The sequence below is a fragment of the Alternaria ethzedia genome (genome assembly GCF_023757985.1).
Source record: "Alternaria ethzedia strain BMP 0044 chromosome Unknown scaffold_10, whole genome shotgun sequence".
Taxonomy (NCBI): domain Eukaryota; kingdom Fungi; phylum Ascomycota; class Dothideomycetes; order Pleosporales; family Pleosporaceae; genus Alternaria; species Alternaria ethzedia.
Genome location: NW_026056203.1, coordinates 623978 through 647027, shown reverse-complemented (window position 1 = coordinate 647027; position 23050 = coordinate 623978). Strand labels below are relative to the sequence as shown.

The 23050-nt window shown below is 52.9% G+C and overlaps 7 protein-coding genes across 7 annotated transcripts; 3 read left to right on the top strand and 4 right to left on the bottom strand.

Annotated features, from left to right (window-relative positions):
• Positions 1-3129: 3129 nt before the first annotated feature.
• J4E87_005114 (uncharacterized protein) lies at positions 3130-3570 on the bottom strand (the record flags this gene model as incomplete). The annotated part of the gene is made up of 3 exons (XM_049376731.1): positions 3130-3136; positions 3184-3512; positions 3568-3570. The coding sequence occupies 3 exons, from the start codon at positions 3568-3570 to the stop codon at positions 3130-3132; spliced, it is 339 nt and encodes a 112-aa protein (XP_049233587.1).
• A 2607-nt stretch (positions 3571-6177) lies between these two features.
• On the top strand, positions 6178-7512 carry J4E87_005113 (uncharacterized protein; the record flags this gene model as incomplete). Its single annotated transcript, XM_049376730.1, has 1 exon — positions 6178-7512. One exon carries the CDS (start codon positions 6178-6180, stop codon positions 7510-7512), a length of 1335 nt encoding a protein of 444 aa, XP_049233586.1.
• Positions 7513-7634: 122 nt separating this feature from the next.
• On the bottom strand, positions 7635-9304 carry J4E87_005112 (uncharacterized protein; the record flags this gene model as incomplete). The annotated part of the gene is made up of 3 exons (XM_049376729.1): positions 7635-8335; positions 8386-9019; positions 9086-9304. The coding sequence occupies 3 exons, from the start codon at positions 9302-9304 to the stop codon at positions 7635-7637; spliced, it is 1554 nt and encodes a 517-aa protein (XP_049233585.1).
• Positions 9305-10154: 850 nt separating this feature from the next.
• On the bottom strand, positions 10155-11512 carry J4E87_005111 (uncharacterized protein; the record flags this gene model as incomplete). The annotated part of the gene is made up of 2 exons (XM_049376728.1): positions 10155-10507; positions 10558-11512. 2 exons carry the CDS (start codon positions 11510-11512, stop codon positions 10155-10157), a joined length of 1308 nt encoding a protein of 435 aa, XP_049233584.1.
• Positions 11513-12014: 502 nt separating this feature from the next.
• On the top strand, positions 12015-13488 carry J4E87_005110 (uncharacterized protein; the record flags this gene model as incomplete). Its single annotated transcript, XM_049376727.1, has 2 exons — positions 12015-12082; positions 12132-13488. The coding sequence occupies 2 exons, from the start codon at positions 12015-12017 to the stop codon at positions 13486-13488; spliced, it is 1425 nt and encodes a 474-aa protein (XP_049233583.1).
• Positions 13489-13973: 485 nt separating this feature from the next.
• SAH1 (S-adenosyl-L-homocysteine hydrolase) lies at positions 13974-15371 on the top strand (the record flags this gene model as incomplete). Its single annotated transcript, XM_049376726.1, has 2 exons — positions 13974-14145; positions 14194-15371. 2 exons carry the CDS (start codon positions 13974-13976, stop codon positions 15369-15371), a joined length of 1350 nt encoding a protein of 449 aa, XP_049233582.1.
• A 2059-nt stretch (positions 15372-17430) lies between these two features.
• Positions 17431-21777, bottom strand: J4E87_005108 (uncharacterized protein; the record flags this gene model as incomplete). The annotated part of the gene is made up of 6 exons (XM_049376725.1): positions 17431-17451; positions 17500-17767; positions 17816-18424; positions 18475-19004; positions 19487-20938; positions 20986-21777. 6 exons carry the CDS (start codon positions 21775-21777, stop codon positions 17431-17433), a joined length of 3672 nt encoding a protein of 1223 aa, XP_049233581.1.
• Positions 21778-23050: the final 1273 nt, after the last annotated feature.

The following is a 23050-nucleotide window of genomic DNA, read 5'->3' as shown; positions in this document are numbered from 1 at the left end:
ATCTCTCACCGGACAGCATGTACATACGGATGAGGTAGGCTGGAATCGCCAAGACCGAGGCGTTGTAGCCGTCGAGGAAGGAAGGCATGTTGTTCTTGCGAGTGTCTGGCTGTTGTTAAGGTGTCGTGTGTTGGTAGAGGAAGAAGGAAGATCTGTTGTGAGCGAAAAGCTTTATTCGTCTTGTGGGGCTGTATTCCGCGGTGACTGCCTTAAGAAGTGAGTACCCCAGGTGAAGTGAGAGTGACTAGCACGGGTGCTCTTTCCTTGCGAGGACACGTCCTACGGACCGCCGTGACACCGCTACGTGAATGTGGAAGTCGCGCACCTGGGCAGTCACGGACAACAGCGCTACACCTCATACAAGGAAAAGATCGATCAGGCCTGCAGCCTACATTAACATAGAAACATGCAAATCAGATAGCCTAAGGTCTACGCTCCAGGGTGTTCAACTTTCTCCATGAATGAGCTGGCTAGGTCAGATCGTGAAGACATTGCGCACTCAACCTCAGGTGTCTATAGGGCCACAGGGTGTACGAAAAAGACCCTGCAAGGGTCTCAAGAATTCTGGAGGAGGCAAGCGAATTGATCCTTGGTATCCGGCAGGCTATCTCTACAGCTCGCTGACTGTCACTGCGGGGCGGGATGTATGCCCCACCTCCAGGGTTGTCACCATACCCATCGTCCCCTCCGTACATTGTTTTCTCCACGCTATACCTTCATCTAGCGATTACATCCGTATTTAACACATTGCACAAACGCATGATACGTTACGATTGTTCGGAAAGACCGCCTCAACGATACCAAGCCTTATTCAGCCGATCAACATGGACGTCACGAAAAGTGCTCCTCGAGAAGTTTGTGCTGTATGCTGGGGAGTTTGCGGATTCGCATCAAGCAGAGAGAATCTTGAGATGGCCACAAGTCTAGATGGTCTCACTTCATTTTGTCAGGCGCGAGACTTACTTGCAGCATCAGCTCAATGTGAAATGTGTGACTATCTGTTCAACGACGCCAAAAAGGACACCAGTCGTTTCGATCTAGATGCAAGAATCGCCATCAACATACAGTTTTCTAAGTTCGGAGGAGTAGAGAGTTTTAAAGGTTCTGTCGATAATGTAAGGATTTTTACGAAGGTAGAGGGGAAAGATTCACGTTGGTTCGCAGACTCAGGCTGGTCGGAAGAATTGGGGTTTATTACATGGTCGGTTCTGGCTCGCCGTGGTTCGTATCCCGCCCGCAACCACGACTTAGCATCAACTGACATGGTTTGTGATACTCAGATGATCCTGCGGCAGCAGAGATTAGATGTTCTCCAGTCAATCACGACGTCAGCTCTAGCACCAAGCAAGCTAAATCCTGGATTGAAGAGTGCAAGCAACTTCACAAGCACTGTCCCGAACCCGCTATTCCTCTATTACCAACAAGAGTTTTAGATGTCAGCGAACAAGCTATTCGACTGCGTATTTCTAACGGCGAACGGTGCCATTACTGTGCTCTAAGCTATTGTTGGGGTGGTCCACAACCGGTACGGACGTTGGCCGAAAACATAGAAAGCTACAGAGCCGGCATCCAAGTCTCGGCTCTACCACAAACTCTACAGGATGCAGCATCTTACACGCGGAAGTTAGGGGTCAAGTATTTGTGGATCGACTCACTCTGTATCGTGCAGGACAGCGTAGATGATAAGCGTCAAGAAATTGCGAGGATGGCAAGCATTTATCAAAATGCATTCGTCACCATCGCAGCTACGAACGCACCAAGATGTGTAGACGGCTTTCTATCGAAAAGACGCAGACCGAGTCACGAAACTTTTGTCGGGGATCTTCCCTGGAGCTGTCTAGATGGCAAGCTTGGGAAGGTGTCCTTGCACCGCCAATCTGCTAGGAAACCGCGCGAGGAGCCACTCGAAGGAAGAGCATGGGCCCTGCAAGAGTTTTTGCTTTCTCCACGCGTACTATCTTTCTCCTCACAACAGCTAGTGTGGGAGTGCCAAACCGTCAGATACACCGATGGAGGAAACCCTGAGTCACGGGGATCCCATGAGGAGATGGGCAAAATCAGAACAGTACCATCCATGTTATCACCCTTGACAGCTGCATTGGTTTCGCAGTCTCCGCACAGTACGTCCACGCATAAAGTATGGAGAAACGTCGTGAAAGACTTTACTCGAAGGGAAATGACTGAAGAAGGCGACAAGCTTCTGGCAATTTCCGGCATTGCCCAGCAACTCCATCTCATGACGGGAGACGAATATCTAGCTGGGTTGTGGAAAGCGTCTCTAATGTCAGAGTTGATGTGGTCCCACAACATGATGTTCGACGTTGCCAAAGGTCCCCAACTCGCTAGACGACCCGAGACATATCGTGCGCCATCATGGTCATGGGCTTCTGTTGAGGGAGCTATCGAATTTTGTGGGTCACCGAATTACCCGAAGCCAGTAGCACAAGTCATACAGTGTGAGGTCCTCTTGACAAACTCGAGCAAGCCATTTGGGGCTGTCATTGATGGTCGTTTGGTAATACGAGGGCTGTTACGTTCGCTGGAAACAGACGAAGTTCTCCAGTACTTCGACCTGGGCCCTACTAAATTTACAGGGGCAAGGATACCCCGAATGATCCTAGACGGGAACGAAGTTTTGCCAGTCTCCAGTGCAGTCTCGCTGCCCGACAGCATTTCAGGTGATGCTCAAGTCGATCAGCGCATATGGTTACTGGAGATGGGTCGCTACCACGCATATCCTTGCGGCTTTGTCCTTCGCCAGGCTTCTCAAAAAGATCATCAATCATTCCGTCGCATTGGCTGGTTCGATACTAGGTCGCCATGGTTCGACGCAACATGGTGGACCCGCGATACCTCTATAGAAACAATCACGATAGTTTGAAGAAGATTAGGAGCCACTTCAGCTCGAAGGGATGGGAGGATACGCGAATGTGAACACACGCTTGATATCCCAAACTCCAAGACGCCCAAAGACTGTTCCATGTATGTACTATAAGATGGCTACATGTCATTCAACACTCCTTCAACAAAGCTTCCAATTCCTTCTAGGGATCGGCAGGTGGCAGAGTATCTTCACATATATAACGCACCAAACAGCCTGTCGGCCCACCGACGCACTCCTGATACGGCTCACATTCTGCGCACGGCGGTTCGAAAGCCCTACAATACTCTGGGTCGGTACACGTAAGGCCCCGACAATCTGTAGCCTGCGGCCTCAACCCCGTCTTGTCCTTTGGCTTCGAGACCATCGTGCTCGGGTCGAGAGGGACAATGAACTCAGGAACAGTCCACAGTTGAGCTTCATCGGTCACTGCAAGTCCGTCGACGCCGGCCCATTTATTGCGCTGGTCAGGGTACTTCCAGGCGACGAATTCTTCGACGTGATGGGCGGAGAGTTGAATGTAGTCAACTACTTCGGTACGAGCGGGGTTGAGTCGGCGCAGAACTCCGTCATATCCTAGCACACGGACGCCAATATCACTCTCAAGCATCATGAGGGCATCTCTGAGGGACTGAGTATGTATATTAGTATCAATCATTCGCGCTGTATGTTTCGTGCAGACATACCATTGCGTCGTCATATTCAGCAGGGAGACTTCGGATTCTTCCCACGAGTAGAAATGTCGCCGTTGCAGATAGGGCAGTTGAGAGCTTCATAGTAGCAGCAGACGAAGCAGTGTTGTAATGGATATGATGTAGAAATCTGGCTCGATAGATCGTGCAGTTCAACATAGACGAAAGTTCATACTTTGTAATCTTAAGCTTGACTCGTCGAGGTGCTTGAGAATCAGCGCACCCATGCTACATACGTCGGCATCATCGTCATTGTTGGCAATCCGAACGGTCTGAGTAAGCGAAAACGGAGCGTTAATATAAAGTCACGTACACTGCGTCTCGCTTCTTGCTTTTCCCCTCTTCGCATCGACTGTGCCACGCCCAGGCAGCTCTACGCAGCAACAAACTCCCAATCACCAAGTATTCACCGTAAGCATTCCTTCTTCACTCCCTTGACATGCTTAATCTCTAACACAGGCTATATTGTCTCTCAGCCTAAATTGCCTCATTTTAGGGCTGAACAGCAGATCACGCATCATGTCGACACCACGTCCGGAGGTGCGACCAGATCAAGAAGTAGCGGGGAAACACGAAGATGATCCTGCCTCTTCAAGTCAAGCAGAGCCACAAGCTGCAGAGCATGACGATGTCACTTCACACGGTGCTGCTCCAGCTGACATAGAGGGTCAGCCCAGTGCCACGGATGAGCTCCGCGAGGTACTCAAATTGTTGAAGAGACCACCGCACGGAAATCACACCCGAGGTCTCTGCAACGACGGACTTGTCAGATACATGGTCTGGTTGCCAACACCAGAAGATGAAGTAACTCGCCAAGGTGTATACGATGCCCAGCCGTTATCTCCTAGGATGATCAAGCGGTGGCTTGACCGAAAGCCATGGAGCCAGGCAGTCGAGGATCGCTTCCGCGGAGTAGACGGGCGAAATGTTCCCAAAGAGTAAGCCGTACCTGGGTATCTCCATGCACTATACATTTTATTCAGTTTTGCTGATCGTCAGTGTTGTGTAGACAATGGCTAAATCCGCCTCCGGGGGTGTTGCCGTTCCCGGGAACGCTTAATGAGCGCATGGCTGCGATTAAGCAGAACCAGTTAGAACGGAAGGAACAACAGAAGGAACTCGAAGAGAAGATTGCGCGTGGAGAGATTGATAAGTCTGCCCTTGAAAAGCATTGTACAAGCTGGGACGTGATAAGTGACTATAATCTTGATCCACGCTAGGTCGGTTGATGAGCTCAGCATCAGCTTCTGCTGGGCAAAGAAGTTCGGGTGCTACAAGTTGTGCCTAGAATAGCAAAATCTACCTTGAGGTCATTCGTTCAAATCTTCGCCTAGAGATTCAGGCCTGACGACAGTGTGTTCTTCAAACAACTTTATGATGCAAATACAACTCGTTCAGAACTTACTTCCAGTGAGCCGACCCCCCAAACATCCAATAAGATGTGGTCGTACCTAGGTAGTCTCAAATAAAGATGCGAATAACAACAGCCAGAGCGAATGTCTCGTAGTCTTTAGAGAAAGTTGAGCAATAGGAAGATGGTGCATGAAAGTATTGGCAATGCCAGATCGGGAAGTGTCAAGACCGACGACGTCACCGCCCACTGGGCCAACCTGGACAGCCGCCACGACTTACAATCCTCCGATGAGAGTGACGGAAGACCAGATTCAAACATCCGGGGCGTGATGAGAAAATGAGAAAACCAGGGAGGTGTGTGCTTTGCATGTCGGCGGCTTCGCGCCGGCCGACTCCCGCTCCGGGACCCACTTAGCGTAGGCAGATTCACTTTCAGATCGATCCACAAGGTACACGACACCTTTTTCGATGCAAGCAGATCTCCACCTTCGACAACAACGCCCATCTCATCTTGGCGAGCTTAAGCGTATCTAGGCATGTACAAAGTGCAGGTGGTGTTGGCGACTCTCAACGCTACCTTCCCTGGGCAGGCCTCAGCCCACCTGGGCATATGAGATGACATCAGAGAACCTGAAATGGTTCACAGGTGGTTGGGAGCCTAAACTAGATCACTGAACAAAAGAGCACATACGCGTCGTGCAAGGAAGAAACTGAACAAATTTGCAGACTACACTAGGACAAGGCAAGGAATTTGGAAAATCTGGTGTCAACGTAGGCTCCAGGATGCTCAGTATTCCCCTGTATGAGGTGCATGTACCTGGATGTTGACGTGTGCAGCGGACGGAAAAGGATACTTCCAGACTGGTCTCAGATCTCCAAATCCCGGTACAATTGACTAGGTCCCTCGACGGCGCGGCGGAGAGTATACCGAAAGAAAAAGAATGGGGATTTCGCTGCGCGTTATGACCTAACGGGCGTTGTGGGTTCATTCCCGTGGGTTCAATGCCGAAAGAGCCTCGTGTATGTATGACAACATCGCAACATAGCGCAACATGTTGAGTCAAGCGTCGGAGTTCTTGAGGTGCGTTTCTGCGAGATGACAATGATGGACTTGGCTTTACGTAGTGGAGACTGGAGTCGCGTTTTGCATAAAGAGGAAGAGGCTCCCGGCTTGGAAAAAGCAGACACAGACACGAAAAGCTTCGACCTCATCTTCTGAGCTTCTAGTCATTCCATCAATCTGCAGCAATCATGCCCAGCTCTTCGCAACAACCTCTCCGCCAATCTGGCATCTATCATAACCTTCCCACCTTTGACTCGAGCGCGAGGGATCTCAAGGCCATAGTATGCGGAGCGACAGGAATCTCAGGCTTCAACACCATCCGCTCTCTCCTCGACACGCCCGACCGCTGGTCCAAGATCTACGCCCTATCCCGCTCGCCAATCTCCAAAGAGCTCCTCTCTTTCCTCACAGACGAGCAGCGCGCCCGCCTTCAGCACATCTCCATCGATCTCAGCTCTCCCAGTGATGAGATCGCCAAATCGCTCAAAGAAGCGGGCGCGGAAGCCGACTACGTCTTCTACTACGCCTATCTCCCTCCCGGCAACGGAAAAAGCGACATGGACCCCAGTTCCGCCGAAGCTCTAATCGAAGCCAACGTGCCCCCCTTCAAAAACTTCCTCGGCGCCCTCCCAATCGCTAACATCAAGCCCAAGCGCTTCTTGCTACAAACTGGAGGCAAGAACTACGGCATGCACATCGGCCGTGGCCGCAACCCCATCGTCGAATCAGACCCCCAGCCCAAACACCTCAGCCCAAACTTCTACTACCACCAAGAAGACCTACTCTTCAAGTTCTGCGAGCAACACCCAGAGACAGACTGGAACATCATCATGCCCGCAGCCGTCATCGGCGCCGTGCAAAGCGCAGCCATGAACACCTTTCTTGCATACGGCGTGTATGCCGCTGTCCAAGCGTATAGGAAACAACCTCTTCAGTACCCCTCAGACTTCCACAGCTGGCAATCCGGATACACGCATTCCACCGCGCGTCTAACCGGGTACCTGAGTGAATGGGCGGTGTTGGAGGACTCAGCCAAAAACCAGCGCTTCAACGCTCAAGACGGCGAGCTCATCAGCTGGGACCGATTCTGGAACGAGCTTGCCCGTTGGTTCGGCGTCGACACTGTGCTTGGCCCTGAGGAGGACGAGTCGAAATACGAGAGCAAGTACTTTGCTGGCGGTAAGGACTGCCCACTTGGCTACGGTCCCCCCATTGAGCTCAAACTGGCACACTCGCTGTGTAAATGGGCGGAGGACCCTGCGGTGCCGAAGGCCTGGGAGGAGATGATGGAGCAGTCGAACGGGCAGCTGACGGTCAACATCCCGGAGAAGGACAAGCAGACGTTGGTTATGGCGGACTTTTCTTTTAGCTATCTGGGTACGCTGTCTGGCACTAAGGTGCGCAAGTTTGGGTTCAGTGGGTTTGTTGATACTATCGAGAGTGTATTTGAGACGTATCAGGATATGGCGAAGCTGGGTATGTTGCCGCCTATGAAGGTCGATTCTGCGAGGGGGCTTGTGTAGGGGTAGTTGGTGGCTGTTTCTTGTCACTGTGGCTCCTCGCTCATCACTAACAATCCTTTGAAAAAGTATTCTTATATAGAATCCGTACATACTATACATCAATGGCCATGCTAGATGCAAATCTACATCAAATCCTTCACGCGCTCTTCGCTCTCCCTGATCCACTGATCCAGCAGCTGCCTATTCCTCGGCTTGAACCCGACTTTGAAGTACTTTGGTTCAAGCGTCAAACTGGTTGGAATATCATTCGCATCAAGGCAGTCCATGATCGCCTCATCCCGCGGGTCCACCGGTGGCGTAAACTTGAAAGCCGAGATCAACCTCACAAAAGCAGTAAACAGCTCGCGGTTAGCGAGATGCGAACCAACGCACATACGCGAGCCGGCACCATATCCATAATGTGGTGTTCCCGCACCATCTGGAACGTCGAGGTAGCGCTCTGGATCGAATTTCTCCGGGTTCTTGAAGTGCTCTGCGTCGTAGTCGGCGGCGTATGCATTCATGTAGAAGGTCGTTCCCGCTGGGATGTTGACGCCGTTCCATTCGATGTCCTTGATCGAGACCCTGGGTAGGCAGATGGGAATGACGGTCCAGTATCGCAGTATTTCTTTGTATAAAGCGGTGATGTACGGGATCTTCTCCTCGTGGAGACAACGCTCCCAGGCATCGTTATTGGGGTATACTTTCATGATCTCATCGTATGCGCGTTGTTGAATCTTCTGACCTTCGGGGGTTGCGAGTTGTGCGATGCCCATGATGAGGTTCCCTGGTACGGTATCAAGACCTGCCGATACCATGGTCAAGCAGATTGACTTGATCTCGGCTGTCGTGTGTTAGTGCGAAAAAGAATGAGGGGAAAAGCTCTCAACATACCTCTGTTCAGCTTCGCATCTGGGTCCTTCATGATATTGCCAGTGATGCAAGGCTTATCCGTACCCTTCTCAATCTTCTCGGTCAGTGTGTTGAGAAGCTTGTCCATGTACACATCTCGCCTCTTTCGGAAGCTGTTCGCCTCGTTGCTCTGGCTGGGGAAGAGTCTCAAGAGTGGCACATAGTCTTGCCAGTTGTTGCTTGTCGATCTGAAGTTTCCTACACCACGCTCAACCTCCACGATCTCCTTCAGCAGAGGCGCGTCCTTGTTTCCGTCTATCCTGTACCCGTAGTTGAGCGTCAAACTGGTGTTCAACGCATATCGCTGCCAGTATGGTCGTGGGTCGAGATCCAGCTCTCCACCCTTGCTATCGTACAGTAGTTCTTTTATTGAGACTGTGGATTCGAGATCGATGAGTGGCATGTAGGATTGTACAGCAGGACGGTTGAGCGCCGTGGCAGCGGCCTTGCGACGGTTCTTCAGGGACTCATCCCACGGTGAAGTACCGATGGTGAAACCTTGGGAAGAAGACACCACTTTGTGGAACGTGTGGAGCATAGGTCGAGAGATCATCGCTGACTGGTTTGTGATCCAGAGATGGCGGACGGAATCGAACGAGTTCGCGAATACGATCCTCTAGATACTCGTGTTAGCATTGACGCTTACAAAAGTATGCTGACTCCATGCGAGATCCAAACTTACCCTGTTTCCCATCCTCACTTGAAAGACCGGGCCATACTTCTTCGCCCACCCTTGCGCTACTTTCGCATGGTTCGTACCAAGCTCGTGCAAGCTTCCAAAAAGAGGTAGGCCAGGGACTTCTGGCAGTCCCTTAATATGTGGTGTATCAGTTCCATAGAGCAATCTATACAGGAAGAACCCCAAGACAGCAACGCCGGCGATGTAGATGGGGATAGTCATTTTCTCGACAAGACTCGAGGTCGATGAGAAGACGTGAGAGAAATGAGAGAGGAAAGTTCGTAACCCTAGAGCAAGAGCGAAATCTAAACAGGTCGATAGCACTTATAGCAGTGAGAGAAGTCCGATGCCATGCGCTTTCTCTTAGGAGGAGATCCCTAGCTGGACACGCCGTTCCGAGGTCAAGCTCAGCATGATTAGCCTCCGTTTGACTGGCCACGAAGGATCCGAGCTTTGGTTTCGATGGAGTAAGCCCATCGCTGCGGGGCATCCGCCGCCTGTGTCATGGTGCGCGCAGAAGCGTATGTTGATGCAGCGGAATAAAGCCGCGAATTGATGGTGTTGATGCTAGTGTCAGGGTGCGGAGACGGGCGCGTTGTGGAGACGGCTAACTGCTTCGGGAACAGATGATGGGCACGACAAGCTTTCAGTGGGATGATGGAGCTCTTTGGCACTCACATCGAACTCTGATAGCGGAAAGAGCCTCAAAATTATATGCCAGCGGTATAGGTAGTATTGTCGGCCTCTTGCGCGGCCCCTGCCAATCTGCGACCCTAAACGCGCTGAAATCCGATAGGCTCATCCATCTCAGGTTCTCACCGGATGCTTCAGCTTCAAACTTTGCACTAAAGCATCTATCTGCAAGAACATGCGGATCTCGGACTGCGTCATTTTGTGACTTCTGCCGCATAGTGGATAGGCTTCCAAAAATTGTAGCAGCGGAATAATTCCTTGTGCACAGGATCAGGTATCGTACTCAGCACATGTTTGTACTGCTGGTAGCTCCGCTCGCACAAAGCTCGGAGATGATGAGCCTTTGATTCTTGAGACCTTTCAACGACTATCAGAGCGTTCAAGCAAAGCTCAACTTCAGCGCAGGCTCAATGCGACCAACACACTCTCCAAAGCCAACCAAAGCCTCCTCGTCTGACCCGCATACTCCTCGAATAGTGATCTCGTCCCCATCCTCCAAGAAAGTCCTCTTCTCGCCACCTTCTAGAGCTATAGTCTCCTTCCCGTTGTTGCTTTGCTCTAGAAAACTTCCGTACTCGGCTGGGGAGTTTCCACTTATGGTGCCAGAGCCCAGCAGGTCACCCGGTTGGAACGGACATCCGGTGATGGTGTGGTGTGTCAGCATCTGCGGGAATGACCAGAGCAGATTTCGTGCATTTACTTTCGATACCGTTGTTTTATTGCCGGTCGACGCTGAAGACGATTAGTACTTGGCAATGAAGGTGATGCGCAGATGTACATACTCTTGACATCGACTTCGAGGTTAATGTCGTATACGCTCTTCGCGTCCTTCTCCTTCAAGTAGGGCAGCACTTCCGCATCATTCTCCAACCCCTTCGTCTTGAACGGCTCCAGTGCATCTGCGAGTACAACCCAAGTGCTGATTGTGGTGCCAAAGTTCTTCGCATTGAATGGCCCCAGAGGTACGTATTCCCAAGCTTGAATGTCTCTCGCAGACCAGTCGTTCATGAGCACAACACCGAAAAGATTCTCCTCGGCGTTCTCGATTGGGATTGGCACTCCCTGCTCATTTGACCCGCAGACAAAAGCACCTAGCTCCAGCTCAATGTCCAGCTTCTTACATGGGCTAAATGTAGGCGCCTTCTTTTCTGCGGTAGGATCGAGTAATATCTGACCATTGGGCCGCCGGATAGGTGTTCCTGATGGGACTACTGAAGATGCTCGACCATGATAACCGACTGGAAGATGTTTGTAGTTTGGTTGCAGTGCGTTCTGAGGTCCTCTGAAGATGACGCCGCAGTTGTAAGCATGGTTCATCCCCGCAAAGAAATCAGTGTAGTCGCCAATCTTGAATGGCAGATGTGCTTTGATTTCCTTGAGCGGTATCAAGGCTTGCTTTTGGAGTGCCGCATTGTTCTTCAGAACATCGGGGTATGTTGTGTCGACCGAGAAAACGCTTTGTATGTACTTTCGGACCACAGAGTGTATTGGGCGGCCAAGTGCTGCAAACGCGTTCAGCGATGGTTGGGAGAAGACAGCTTGGTGTGGCTGTATCGTGGAGAGACCGGAGAAGCCATTGTTTGCAGCAAAGACTTGAAGATCTAGTGCGTGATCTCCAATGGCGACTGCCAGCCGCGGTGACTGAGATGACGCTGTCGAGATGACACCGAACGGGATGTTGGCTAGTGAGAAGTTTGAGCCACGAGGTATGTTGAACCAAGACCGCAGCGAAGCCATGATTGATGTCTGTACGCAATAATTCTTGCTACACGAGTATACCTGTCAGGGTCAACGGGAGGACTACGGAAACTTGCAGGCTCGGATTTTTGGCCCCGTAGTCTCAATCCTTGAGCCATGGTGCAGATGGTGCTTGATGGATTACCGGCTTGTGACGGATGAGGCGGGCTCGGAAAGATTCCGTCAGTTGCCAACAGACAGGGGTCATGCGCTCTCCGCCTGTGGGGTAAGCCGACGCGCGCGCTCTCTTTCTTCTCCGCTTTGCTGCTGCGACGCGACAAACGACGGAATCTGAAGCCGCCCATTACCGCACTTCGCGACTTCGCGCCTGCGTGATGGCCGAGCCACAGCTTGCCACGGCTACTGCGATGCTGCATGCCCGCAACATCCGCGCACGGTATATACGCATCTGGTGCCGTACGCGCGTGTTTGATTGTTGTCCACTGTTGTTTCTACAGAGGCTCTTCTCTGGTTGATTGATCTTCTACACACTAACGTCACGATGCCGTCTACTCAGTTTGCTTTCAAGGAGAAATACCGATACCAGAATGGCTTCAACTCTTACCATGAGTATGGGCGCGACTGCCCTGCTGTGACGACATACACTAACAATCTCCAGGACGGAAGCAGTAGAAGGCGCGCTTCCAATTGGCGCAAACTCGCCTCAGAAACCCCCATATGGTCTCTACGCCGAGAAGCTCTCAGGTACCGCCTTCACAGCCCCGCGACACGAGAACCAGCAAACATGGCTTTACCGCATCCTGCCCTCCTGCGGACACAGCAACTTCGAGCCTCGCGAGTCCAAGACGTTCAACACAAACCCCGAGAACAAGCCGTGGGAGAAGATACACTACATCCCAAACCAGCTACGATGGGATCCCTTCGATCTCGACGAGACGGTAGACTGGGTGCACTCACTCCATCTAGTGGCGGGTGCGGGTGACCCTACAATGAAGTCAGGCGTCGGATACTTTATCTATGCCGCAGGAAAGGACATGGAAGCCAACGAGGCATTCTACTCGGCTGACGGCGACTTCTTGATTGTGGCACAACACGGCGTGCTCGATATCCAGACGGAACTGGGGCGCCTCGTTGTGCGTCCGAATGAGATTTGCGTCATACCGCGAGGCATTCGGTACCGTGTCACCTTACCAGAAGGCCCGGTGCGAGGCTACATTTTGGAGTTATACCAGGGCCATTTCACGCTTCCTGAGCTGGGACCCATTGGCTCCAACTGCCTCGCAAACGCGCGAGACTTCCAGGCGCCAGTGGCCGACTTCGACGAAGACACCGAAACCGAATGGAACATCCTCGCCAAGTTTGCCGGACACCTCTACGCTGCGAAGCAGAGGCATACACCATTCGACGTGGTTGCATGGCATGGACTCTATTACCCGTACAAGTACGATCTTGGACGCTTCAACACCATAGGCTCTATCTCATTCGACCATCCAGACCCGTCCATATTCACCGTACTCACTGCACCAACAGACCGGCCAGGTACCGCAGTAGCTGACTTTGTCATCTTCCCACCGCGATGGTTAGTGGCTGAGAACACCTTCCGACCGCCATGGTACCACCGCAACACTATGTCCGAGTTCATGGGACTCATCGGTGGTCAATACGATGCGAAGACCGGTGGAGGCTTCCAACCGGCTGGTGCTTCTCTGCACAACGTCATGTCTGGCCATGGACCCGATGCTGCGACTCACGAGAAGGCATCCAATGTCGACCTACAGCCCAACAAGGTCGGCGAGGGCAGCATGGCCTTCATGTTCGAAAGCTGCCTCATGATTGGCGTAACAGATTGGGGCCTCACAAAGTGCCAGAAGATACAAGAGGGCTACAACGCAGAGAGCTGGGAGCCACTGAAGCCGCATTTCAAGAGGCCTGGCCCTAAGAAGATTGACAATGGTGTCTCGCCACTAGTGGCGGGAACTGAGGGTGATAAAGGCCAAGTGCCTCACTACACCTGAACGCGAAGAGATCGGGATGTTGTACTTTTAGCGTTTGGCCCGAGTTGGCCACTTCGGTGATATTCGGTGCTTACGACCAGGCTTACTGCATTGGTATCAGTAGGATGGCGCGTCGCGATCAACAGGGTGTCGTTTCAATGCCCCGCAGCGTGGGTTTGAACAAGACAGTGAACTATGAGCATGAATATGAGCACCATGGATCTACCGTGTGAACTACCAAATAATGCCAGAGTCTGCTACTGATCCTCCCCTTACCCTATCGCATTAAATCCTCCGTGACACGTACTAGCAGTGCTGTCGGGCGGTGAGTTGTCTTGGTGCAGTAAAGTGCCGATGTGGAGCAAAGTCTAAGGGTCCACTAGCGTCAACAACTGCTAGAGCGCGGGGCTATCTCTCCCACTTTTCTCCCTCGACATTTGTTTCTTCATCCTCCCTTCACCCCTCTCCCTCTCCATACCCCCAATACATCACATCAAACCGCCAGAATGTCTGCCCCCGCCCACAAGTTCAAGGTTGCCGACATCAGTCTTGCGGCGTTCGGTCGCCGCGAGATTGAGCTCGCCGAGAACGAGATGCCTGGTCTGATGGAGACTCGCCGCAAGTACGCTGAGGACCAGCCATTGAAGGGCGCCCGCATTGCTGGATGTCTTCACATGAGTATGTCTATCCTTTTATCACTACAGTTACAATGCTAACCCACCCCAGCCATCCAGACTGCTGTTCTCATCGAGACCCTCAAGTCCCTCGGTGCTGAGCTCACCTGGACCTCGTGCAACATCTTCTCCACCCAGGACCACGCTGCCGCCGCCATTGCCGCCGCCGGCGTACCTGTCTTCGCCTGGAAGGGCGAGACCGAGGAGGAATACGAGTGGTGCCTCGAGCAGCAGCTCACAGCTTTCAAGGACGGCAAGAGCCTGAACTTGATCCTCGACGACGGTGGTGACCTCACTGCTCTCGTCCACAAGAAGTACCCTGAGATGCTCAAGGACTGCTACGGTGTCTCTGAGGAGACCACCACCGGTGTCCACCACCTCTACCGCATGCTGAAGGGCAAGGGTCTCCTCGTCCCTGCCATCAACGTCAACGACTCCGTCACCAAGTCCAAGTTCGACAACTTGTACGGTTGCCGTGAGTCGCTCGTCGATGGTATCAAGCGTGCCACCGACGTCATGATTGCTGGCAAGGTCGCCGTCGTTGCCGGTTTCGGTGATGTCGGTAAGGGTTGCGCCCAGGCTCTCCACAGCATGGGTGCCCGTGTCATCGTCACCGAGATCGACCCCATCAACGCCCTCCAGGCTGCCGTTTCCGGCTTCCAGGTTACCACCATGGAGAAGGCTGCTTCTCAGGGTCAGATCTTCGTCACCACCACTGGTTGCCGTGACATCCTGACTGGTGTCCACTTCGAGGCTATGCCCAACGACGCCATTGTTTGCAACATCGGTCACTTCGATATCGAAATCGACGTTGCGTGGCTCAAGAAGAACGCCAAGTCCGTCACCAGCATCAAGCCCCAGGTCGACCGCTACCTCATGAACAACGGCCGCTACATCATCCTCCTCGCCGAGGGTCGTCTCGTCAACTTGGGATGCGCTACTGGTCACTCTTCCTTCGTCATGTCCTGCTCTTTCACCAACCAGGTCCTTGCCCAGATCATGCTGTACAAGGCCTCTGATGAGGAGTTCGGCAACAAGTACATCGAGTTCGGCAAGACCGGTAAGCTCGATGTCGGTGTCTACGTTCTGCCCAAGATTCTTGACGAGCAGGTCGCTCTTCTCCACTTGGCGCACGTCAACGTTGAGCTCTCCAAGCTCAGCGATGTCCAGGCCGAGTACCTTGGTCTCCCTGTCGAGGGTCCTTTCAAGAGCGACATCTACCGTTACTAGATTTCTTAATGTCCAGCGTTTGGGAAGTTTCAACACGACGTTATGAACTTCGATGATACCACTTCGAAAAGTTGTCTGTCTTCAACGGCATAGCATCGAGCCTGGGGCTCGGCGGGGTTTGGTCGTTCAAAAGGCGTTGTTTGCAATCATCTACTTGACCCTTCAACCATGGTCAATACCGATGATGATACCCTATGTAAGAGTGCGATAAGGATGAGATAGACTGCGTTCTCCACGCAGCATAAGAATAGTAACAGGCCACCGATCTTGACGGTGGACTGAAGAATGAACAATAACGGCGGGCCTCCATACCCGCCTCAACAAACACTTCGTCGATCCATGACTTCTCCCGTGATCAACGTACAGCTACATAAACTTTCGCCACGAACACAGGCATACTCTCATCGGGCCTCACACGAAGATGCAGGAAGTACTCCTTGCGTCTATTCTGACATGTTGACGTCTGCAGTGCCCAAACGTTATTCGTTCTCGCGTCCTCCACATCCATGCCGTATCGCACGCATACGTCAAACGCAACAGACGATCGTACACACTCACAACGTTGCCCAACATTCCAGCAAAGAAACCACGAGACGCATGTTCCGCCGCTAACATCGGATCGGACATGTCGCTGCATGCACGCCACATCAGATACTTCCCGCTCAGCATACGCAGTACGCAGTGTGTATGATGCAGTAACAGTGGACGCAAGGAAGTCACAGCAGCAAAGAATGTGTCAGGTATGCTCCTGCAATGTAATGTACGGACGGACGACACGTTGCTATGCGTAGGCATGGCGGGCCGATGTAGCTTTAATCCCATGCATTGCATAGTCTGACAAGGTGAATATGTGGCGCGAGGAAAGTTAGGTTTGGTACATCGGGTTGAGAAGTAAGTTTTTCCTTGCTGTGATGACGAGTTAGGTGTTGGTTGCTATGGCGTTTCCCGTGCTCTTCATGTGGGAAGACCGAAATATCATGTCGGAATGTAGTACGATGAAGGGTTTCTCCGTTCGTGACGGCGGGCTGCATTGGGGTTCGGTGGTATACGACTCTTTTGGTCGAGGAAGCGAGGCCTTTTGCTCGTGCTTCTCAAGACTACATGAGCAATTCATCCCCATTCCATCCTATTCCACATCTCCCATCCCCATACAAGCAAGGCAGACCTAACCCTCCACATCATAAACCGACAAGTCCAACTACCCCAACATCTCACAAAACCAAACAGACAACAACACCCCTGCCCCAACCCCGTTCCACAACATGCTCCGCCTCCGCCTCGCCCCTGCCTGCAGAACCGGGTATCTGGAACCACGACATGGCGATTTCGAGGCTGAGCAACTTGAAACGTTAGACTCGTCCTCTCCAGCCTCGTAACATGTTGTGCGTGTGTGGGGAAAGAAAGGGAAGCTACAGCGTGGTTACACGGGGTTCTTGCATATCCAATATAGATCGGAGGGAAGTCTTGGTGAGATAGATATGGCTTGGGGGGATCCTGGCTTATTCAACAGGAACACGACGTTTTTGGTGACATGTGGGGTTGAGACATGCGGAAAGTTTATGACGCCACGAGAGAACTGCGTGGTGACATCTGAGGCTGATTTCGGTACCGTAGAATAAAGGGTGTGGAGATGGGACAGGGGTTGGCGAGAACTGTAATGCTGATGCGATGCGCGTAGTTTGGAATTGCGAACAAATGTACGTACTGAGGAAAGATATTACAATTTAATGCGGACCTAGATTATCCGCCTGCTGTCTGCTACTACTACTGCTATACAAAGCATATGTACCTTCCTGACCCATAGATTATCTTGGAGAAAAAACAATGTAACTGAAAATGCCCTATGATGCCAACGCTTGCTATGGGATGGAGAACATCTGCCTTAGTCTCCATGGTGGGTGATGATGAACCAAAGTAGAGAGGTATCAAGAACAGTAGGAAACGATGAGCCAGCCGGTGCTTTTCATCGGCGGTAATGATGCCGCGATCGGAATATCAAGAGTGAATAGGGAAACGCCACCAAAATTCGAGAAACGGAACGCCGGATGTAGCGAGTGCCTTAGCGGAGACCGATAACGCTCTGGGTGTTGTCAGTAAAAGCTGTGGTCATCCGTTAGGGTAAACATACCATTTCCAGCGTCCAGACCCTCCTTATCCACACCTTGAGCTTGCCTTCGACACCTCTGACATTGTCAAGCTCGACACCTTCCCACCAGCAGCGGCGAGCGGGTTTCCTCCAGAAGAGGAGCAGCTTCTGCGCCATTCCGACAGCGTTGCTGTTAGCAAGGTCGTTGCCCTTAATGTCTGTCCTCAGGCGTGCAAGCGCGATGCTGCAGATGACGGCTTTGTTGGGCTCGCCGGCGCGGTGACCCCATCGGTCGTCGTGGTTGAAGCCACTGCGTGCTGTTAGCTGCTGTTCTCTCATTTGCAGGTGGTATGCTCACCCTGCAGTCAACATCTCGATCAGGTGCTGCTCGGTCGTTCCTGGCTCTTCGCTCTTCCTGAGACCAGAGAAAATGCCATCTTGTCTCAACAATGCTTCGCCTGCAGCCCGCTTGACTTCGATCATCTCGGGCTGAGTGATGTCGCGATGCGGTGGGATAGCGTAGAAGTCGAGATCCTCTCGCAGCACAATTATACCAGCGCGGTCCTGGAGCATATCCCTGGCAGAGCCATGCATGGGCTCAATGGGTACAGCCTCGGCAGCATGTTCGGCAGCGGTCGGGGATGGAGGCGATGCGGGAATGGTCTGGGCTACAGTGCGGAAGAACTCCAGCATGTACTGTAGGGAGTTTGGGTCGTACTGTGAAGGGTAGATATTGTCAGATAAGTATAATGCGGGGTTGGAGAGGTGGTACAAGATCTTAGCTACTGGGGTCGAGGGAAGGGGTGAGGAAGAAGAAATGGGGTTACCAACGTCGACTGGGTATACGTCTCCATCGTGGTAGGAGTTCATGTGCCCATCAGGGAGTAGGCCATTGGGAAAGAGGGAAAGGAGGACGAATTCGGGAAGGGTTAGAAGTTCGTCTCGCGATAGAGTGAATCGCGTGCCCCTAGGATTCGGGTTAGCCTTGGTGTCGCGTGTGACGATGCATTTCCGTACCTCAGTTCCAGAGTGATATTCTCGTCTGATCCACCCAGGGTGTTGATGGGCGGTCCTGCATTTGTTGTTTGCGACACCTGAGTAATGATACTCGCGGGACCTCCTGCGGATGCCATTACGTACGTAAAGGACTCGAGTGGGCTGGATCCTTCGCTGTAGGGTGGCGGCGGCTCTCCGTCGTCGAGGTCTTTGCTACTGGAGCCTTCCTTGGTGTCGGAAGGGAGCGCGGCTTTGGTGGCAGCTACAGCAGCAGCGGACGAGGATGACTCGGTAAAGGCAGGCGCAGATGTGAATGCGGGAGGTGATTCGTCTTCGGCGGTTTCACCGAGCTTGTCGCGTTCCTCAGCGTCGTCGGGCGGGAAGAAGAGGGAGGAGAAGGGAGGTGGGTAGGGTGATTCGCCGGCTGTTGTCGTCAATGCGGCGGTGCTGCTGGCGGGAGCGGTGACGGCGTAGCGTGGACGGGAGGAATCGCGCTGGGTGGGATTCGGAGGCAAAGGAGTGACTACGGACAAGCCGTCTGTACTGGAAGTCTGCGTGCGCGACAAGGTGCCGGTGGTTGTGTATTGGACAGGACCGGATGATGAGCTCGAAGGGGCAAGCGCGCTAGTAGCCGCTGTCAATTAAACCTGAGCGCGTGGGCACCACGAGGCAGCTACGCGCATTAGGTGGAGCAGCGGTCGAGGTGAAAGGGACGCAAATGTTTGCTTGCTGTGCTGGGCGGGAGGTGTTGTGCGTGTGATGAGGTGCCAGTGCCGCGATGGACGCGGAGTGGTTAATCAGTCCAGGCGTCCGCTTTGACCCTAGCGTGCTTTCCAACTTTCGAGCAGAAGAGCAGGCACAACCTCGGAATGCGATGTGATATCCTTCGCATCACGGTAGCTGCGGCATACATGTAGATCATTCTTGTTAGAACATAATGAGTGTATTATACAGATCTAGCTTTGTCAGAACGGGATAGTATATCATCACTATCACCTGTTCTATATCCTAACCCAATCTAGTGCTTCGCTACAACTCCCGCCTCGTTCGCTTGCGCTGTGATGCGGCGCTTGTAATCTTTGACGGTTCCATCGAAGTGCTCGATCGTTCCGTTGTCACACACCCACAAGCTTGTGCATACGTTCTGCAGCATAGTGACATCGTGACTGACCATGAGTACACCACCCTGGAACTTGTTCAGTGCTTCCGAAAGCGCGTCCATGGCCTCGATGTCCAAGTGGTTAGACGGCTCGTCAAGCACGAGAATGTGCGGGTTCTGCAGCGCTAGGCATGCAAAGGCAACACGCGATTTCTGACCTCCTGACAGCAGTTCCATCTTCTGTAATCCAGTCATACCCGTAATGCCAAAGGCACCAAGGTGACGACGGTATTCTTCATCTGCCCTTCCGTGGTACGTCTTCGACATGAATCCGACAGCGCTGTCGTTCAGGTCCAAAGCATCAACGTGATGTTGTGCGAAGAAGCCTACTCGTAAGCGTGGGTTTTGCGAGATGAGACCCGTGGTAGGTGAAAGTGCGCCGATGAGCAGCTTCAAAGCTGTCGTCTTACCAGCACCGTTGGGACCAACGATACCAATACGTGAGTCGAGTTGCACATCGAGGTCGACGTTCTTGAGCAGGATCTTGTCGGGCGTGTACCCAAAGGTAACACCACTCATCTGAATGATAGGAGGTGACATCTTCTCCACCTCTGGGAACTTGAAGTGCACCGAGTATGCTGCTTCTGGTGGAGTGAGGACTGGCATTTTCTCCAGCTTCTTGATCCTAGACTGGGCCTCAGAGGACTTGGCAGCATTGTATCGGAACTTGTCGATGAAAGCTTGCAAATGCGCGCGCTCGGCCATCTGCTTCTCGTACTCACGCACTGCTGTCTTGCGGCGCTCTTCTTTGGTAGCGTAGAAGGAGTCGAAGTTGCCACCCTTGTAGTAGTCGAGTCGCTCAGAGTGTTGATGAATGATATCAGTTGCCACTTCGTTGAGGAAAGCTCGGTCGTGAGATACGACAAGTACTGTGCTTGGGTAGCCCTGGAGATAGTTCGCCAAGAAGGTAATAGAGGGGACGTCCAACATGTTCGACGGCTCGTCAAGCAGTAGCAGATCAGGTTCACAGAACAGCGCACGTGCAAGTGCCAGACGCATCCTCCACCCTCCAGAGAATGTCTTGGTCGCAAACTGCTGTCGTTCTTGTGAGAAACCAAGACCTGCGAGGATACTTGCTGCTCGAGATTCTGCCTTGTCAGACTCCATCTCGGCGAGCTTGCCATGAATGTCGCTCAGAGTGGTGTCTAGACCTTCACGCTGAGTGTCTAGCCTGGCAGCATCTGCGGAGGTGTCGGCCATCTTAGCACGCTCCTCTTCAAGCTCAGCTAGCTCCTTGCTAATCTTCTCTTGCTCCCGAAGGAGATGCTTGCGCCATACATCGGCGTCCAAGACAGCCTGCAGTGCGGGTGTGTCATCACCAGTAATCTGATGCAGTCAGTCATTGGACTTGCGTAGTGCATGAAGTGACTTACCTCCTGTTCCACGTGAAGAATCGAAATGTGCGTAGGAATAGCGACCTCACGGCGGGCGAGGGCGCGAAGCAAGGTGGATTTACCAATACCGTTTTGACCTACCAGACCGTATCTGCGGCCATATGCGAGTGTCAGGGAACTATCTGTAAGGATGCGTAATCCAGGCATAGAAATGTCAAAGCTATCGATCTTGATATCTTTGCTCTTGTTGTTGGCCTCGCCCAGCTGCAGCGGGTTGACAGCCATGTAGAATTCTTCATAGCTTTGTGCCTCGTTGGGCTCATTGAGAAGTCGAGAAGCTTCATATTCGACATTCTTGAATTCCTTGCGGTCCTGCTTCGCACGGAGCTTGCGTTCGGCCTTTTCAAGTTTCTTGCGATCGACCCTGGATTCAACTTTACGTGTGTTGGCAGATTCTAGGTCGACGGCGCCGCCAGCAAGACCTAGCGTGGAGGAGATGTTCCTGGACGAGCCCACGTGGATAGCCTGGTCGAGCTTCTTGGCTGATGGTGCCATCTGGCGCCGCTCACTGTCTGTGCCATTGGCGGCGTTCAGGCGGGAAATGAATTTTTCCACAAGGTTCTGGATGCTCGTCTCATTCTGAGGTGAGAGATCTCCGGACGCTGATAAGAGCAGAGCGCTCACGGTGGCAGCGGCCTCCTCAAGTGGGGAGGGGGCATTTGGGTCAGTGTCGGAAGTGAACTGGTTGGCAGCATGGGTCAGGTACCCGGCCGAGTACTCTGACAGAACAGGGTCGATGTTCGGGATTTGGGTTCTGATTTCGGATTCCATGGTGGCGGGTGACGAAGTCGATGTCGGCCGCAGTCAATGTCACCGTGGCGCTGGCGAGGTCGGCGAGCGGGCAATCCTATCTCGTGCGTTCACGTAGTCAGCGTGTAATAGCGGGGCAGCGGTGGTCTCTGCTTCGTGCGGTGCTACGGCTGCTTGTCCAAGGCAGAGAACATTTTGACGTGGGATGCCAAATGTGGCGTGGCGGCGGTTCTGGAAGGAGCGGGCGGCGGCCAATCAGGGCGTCGACGCCGACAGCCCATCAAACATGACAACCCATTGCTGCGCCTGTGGACTGGCACAGATGGCGGATCTGCACCACGCGTCTGGAGGCGCTCTAGCAATGATGTGCTCCTAGGATTGTCCCGGTTGCTCGCATCTCTGTGTTCCCGCGGGTCAGCACGCATCGCACAGTCACGTCAAGCTCTGCACGCACAGCTCGCCCAGCAAGCCGTCTGCCAGATGGACTCCAACGTGCGCCCACTATTCCTAGAGTGAGGGGCACAACGGTCTCGATAGTCTGCAAAAAGCCTCTGGAGTTCGTAGCGGCCCTGGCAGTCATCTTTCAGCTGGCTTAGGTCGGGCACGGAGCCGCCTTGGCTACCCGGCATGCAACATGTGATGTAGCCTTGTCAATTGGCTTTTGAAAATTTACGGACAGAACAACGCATGCCTAGGAGTACAGCCATGGCAGGTAGAACACGCAGCATGCGGGCTTTAACGGCGGAGATATATCCCGGGGCGCTGAATTCGCTGCCTCAGATACACGGATTCCGTCCTATCCTCAACCCATGCTCCCGCTTCTCACCACTTCTCCGCTCTGTGGCTGACGTGCTGTGCGTTTCGGCTATCAAGGATCTCAATCACGAGCAGCTTTCCTACCAGAGTAATCGATGCCAGATGGAGCCGATTCAACAAATATCTACCACGCCATGCTCGTAGGTACCAAGGTCCTTCTGCCGTTGACTGTACCGAATGCTAGGCGCGAGGTAACATGCGATGGCTCCGTGGCTGCACAGTCTAAAGCACGCCTTCGCTACCACCGATGGACTACATAAGCCGGTTGACACTTGCGTACGCCGCGATCAGCAAACATCTCCACTTGGCTACAGGGGTCTCTCCAGGCAGTTCAGCGGCCGGCTGCCAATCACCGTGTGCTGTGACGGGCGCCCGGGATGCTATCTGGTACACTATATTTGGGTAGCTCTGACGGCAGAGGGGTTCTTCCAGCCTCTCTGCGCCATGTCCCTGATTGTTGTTGATTGTTACTCGGCGC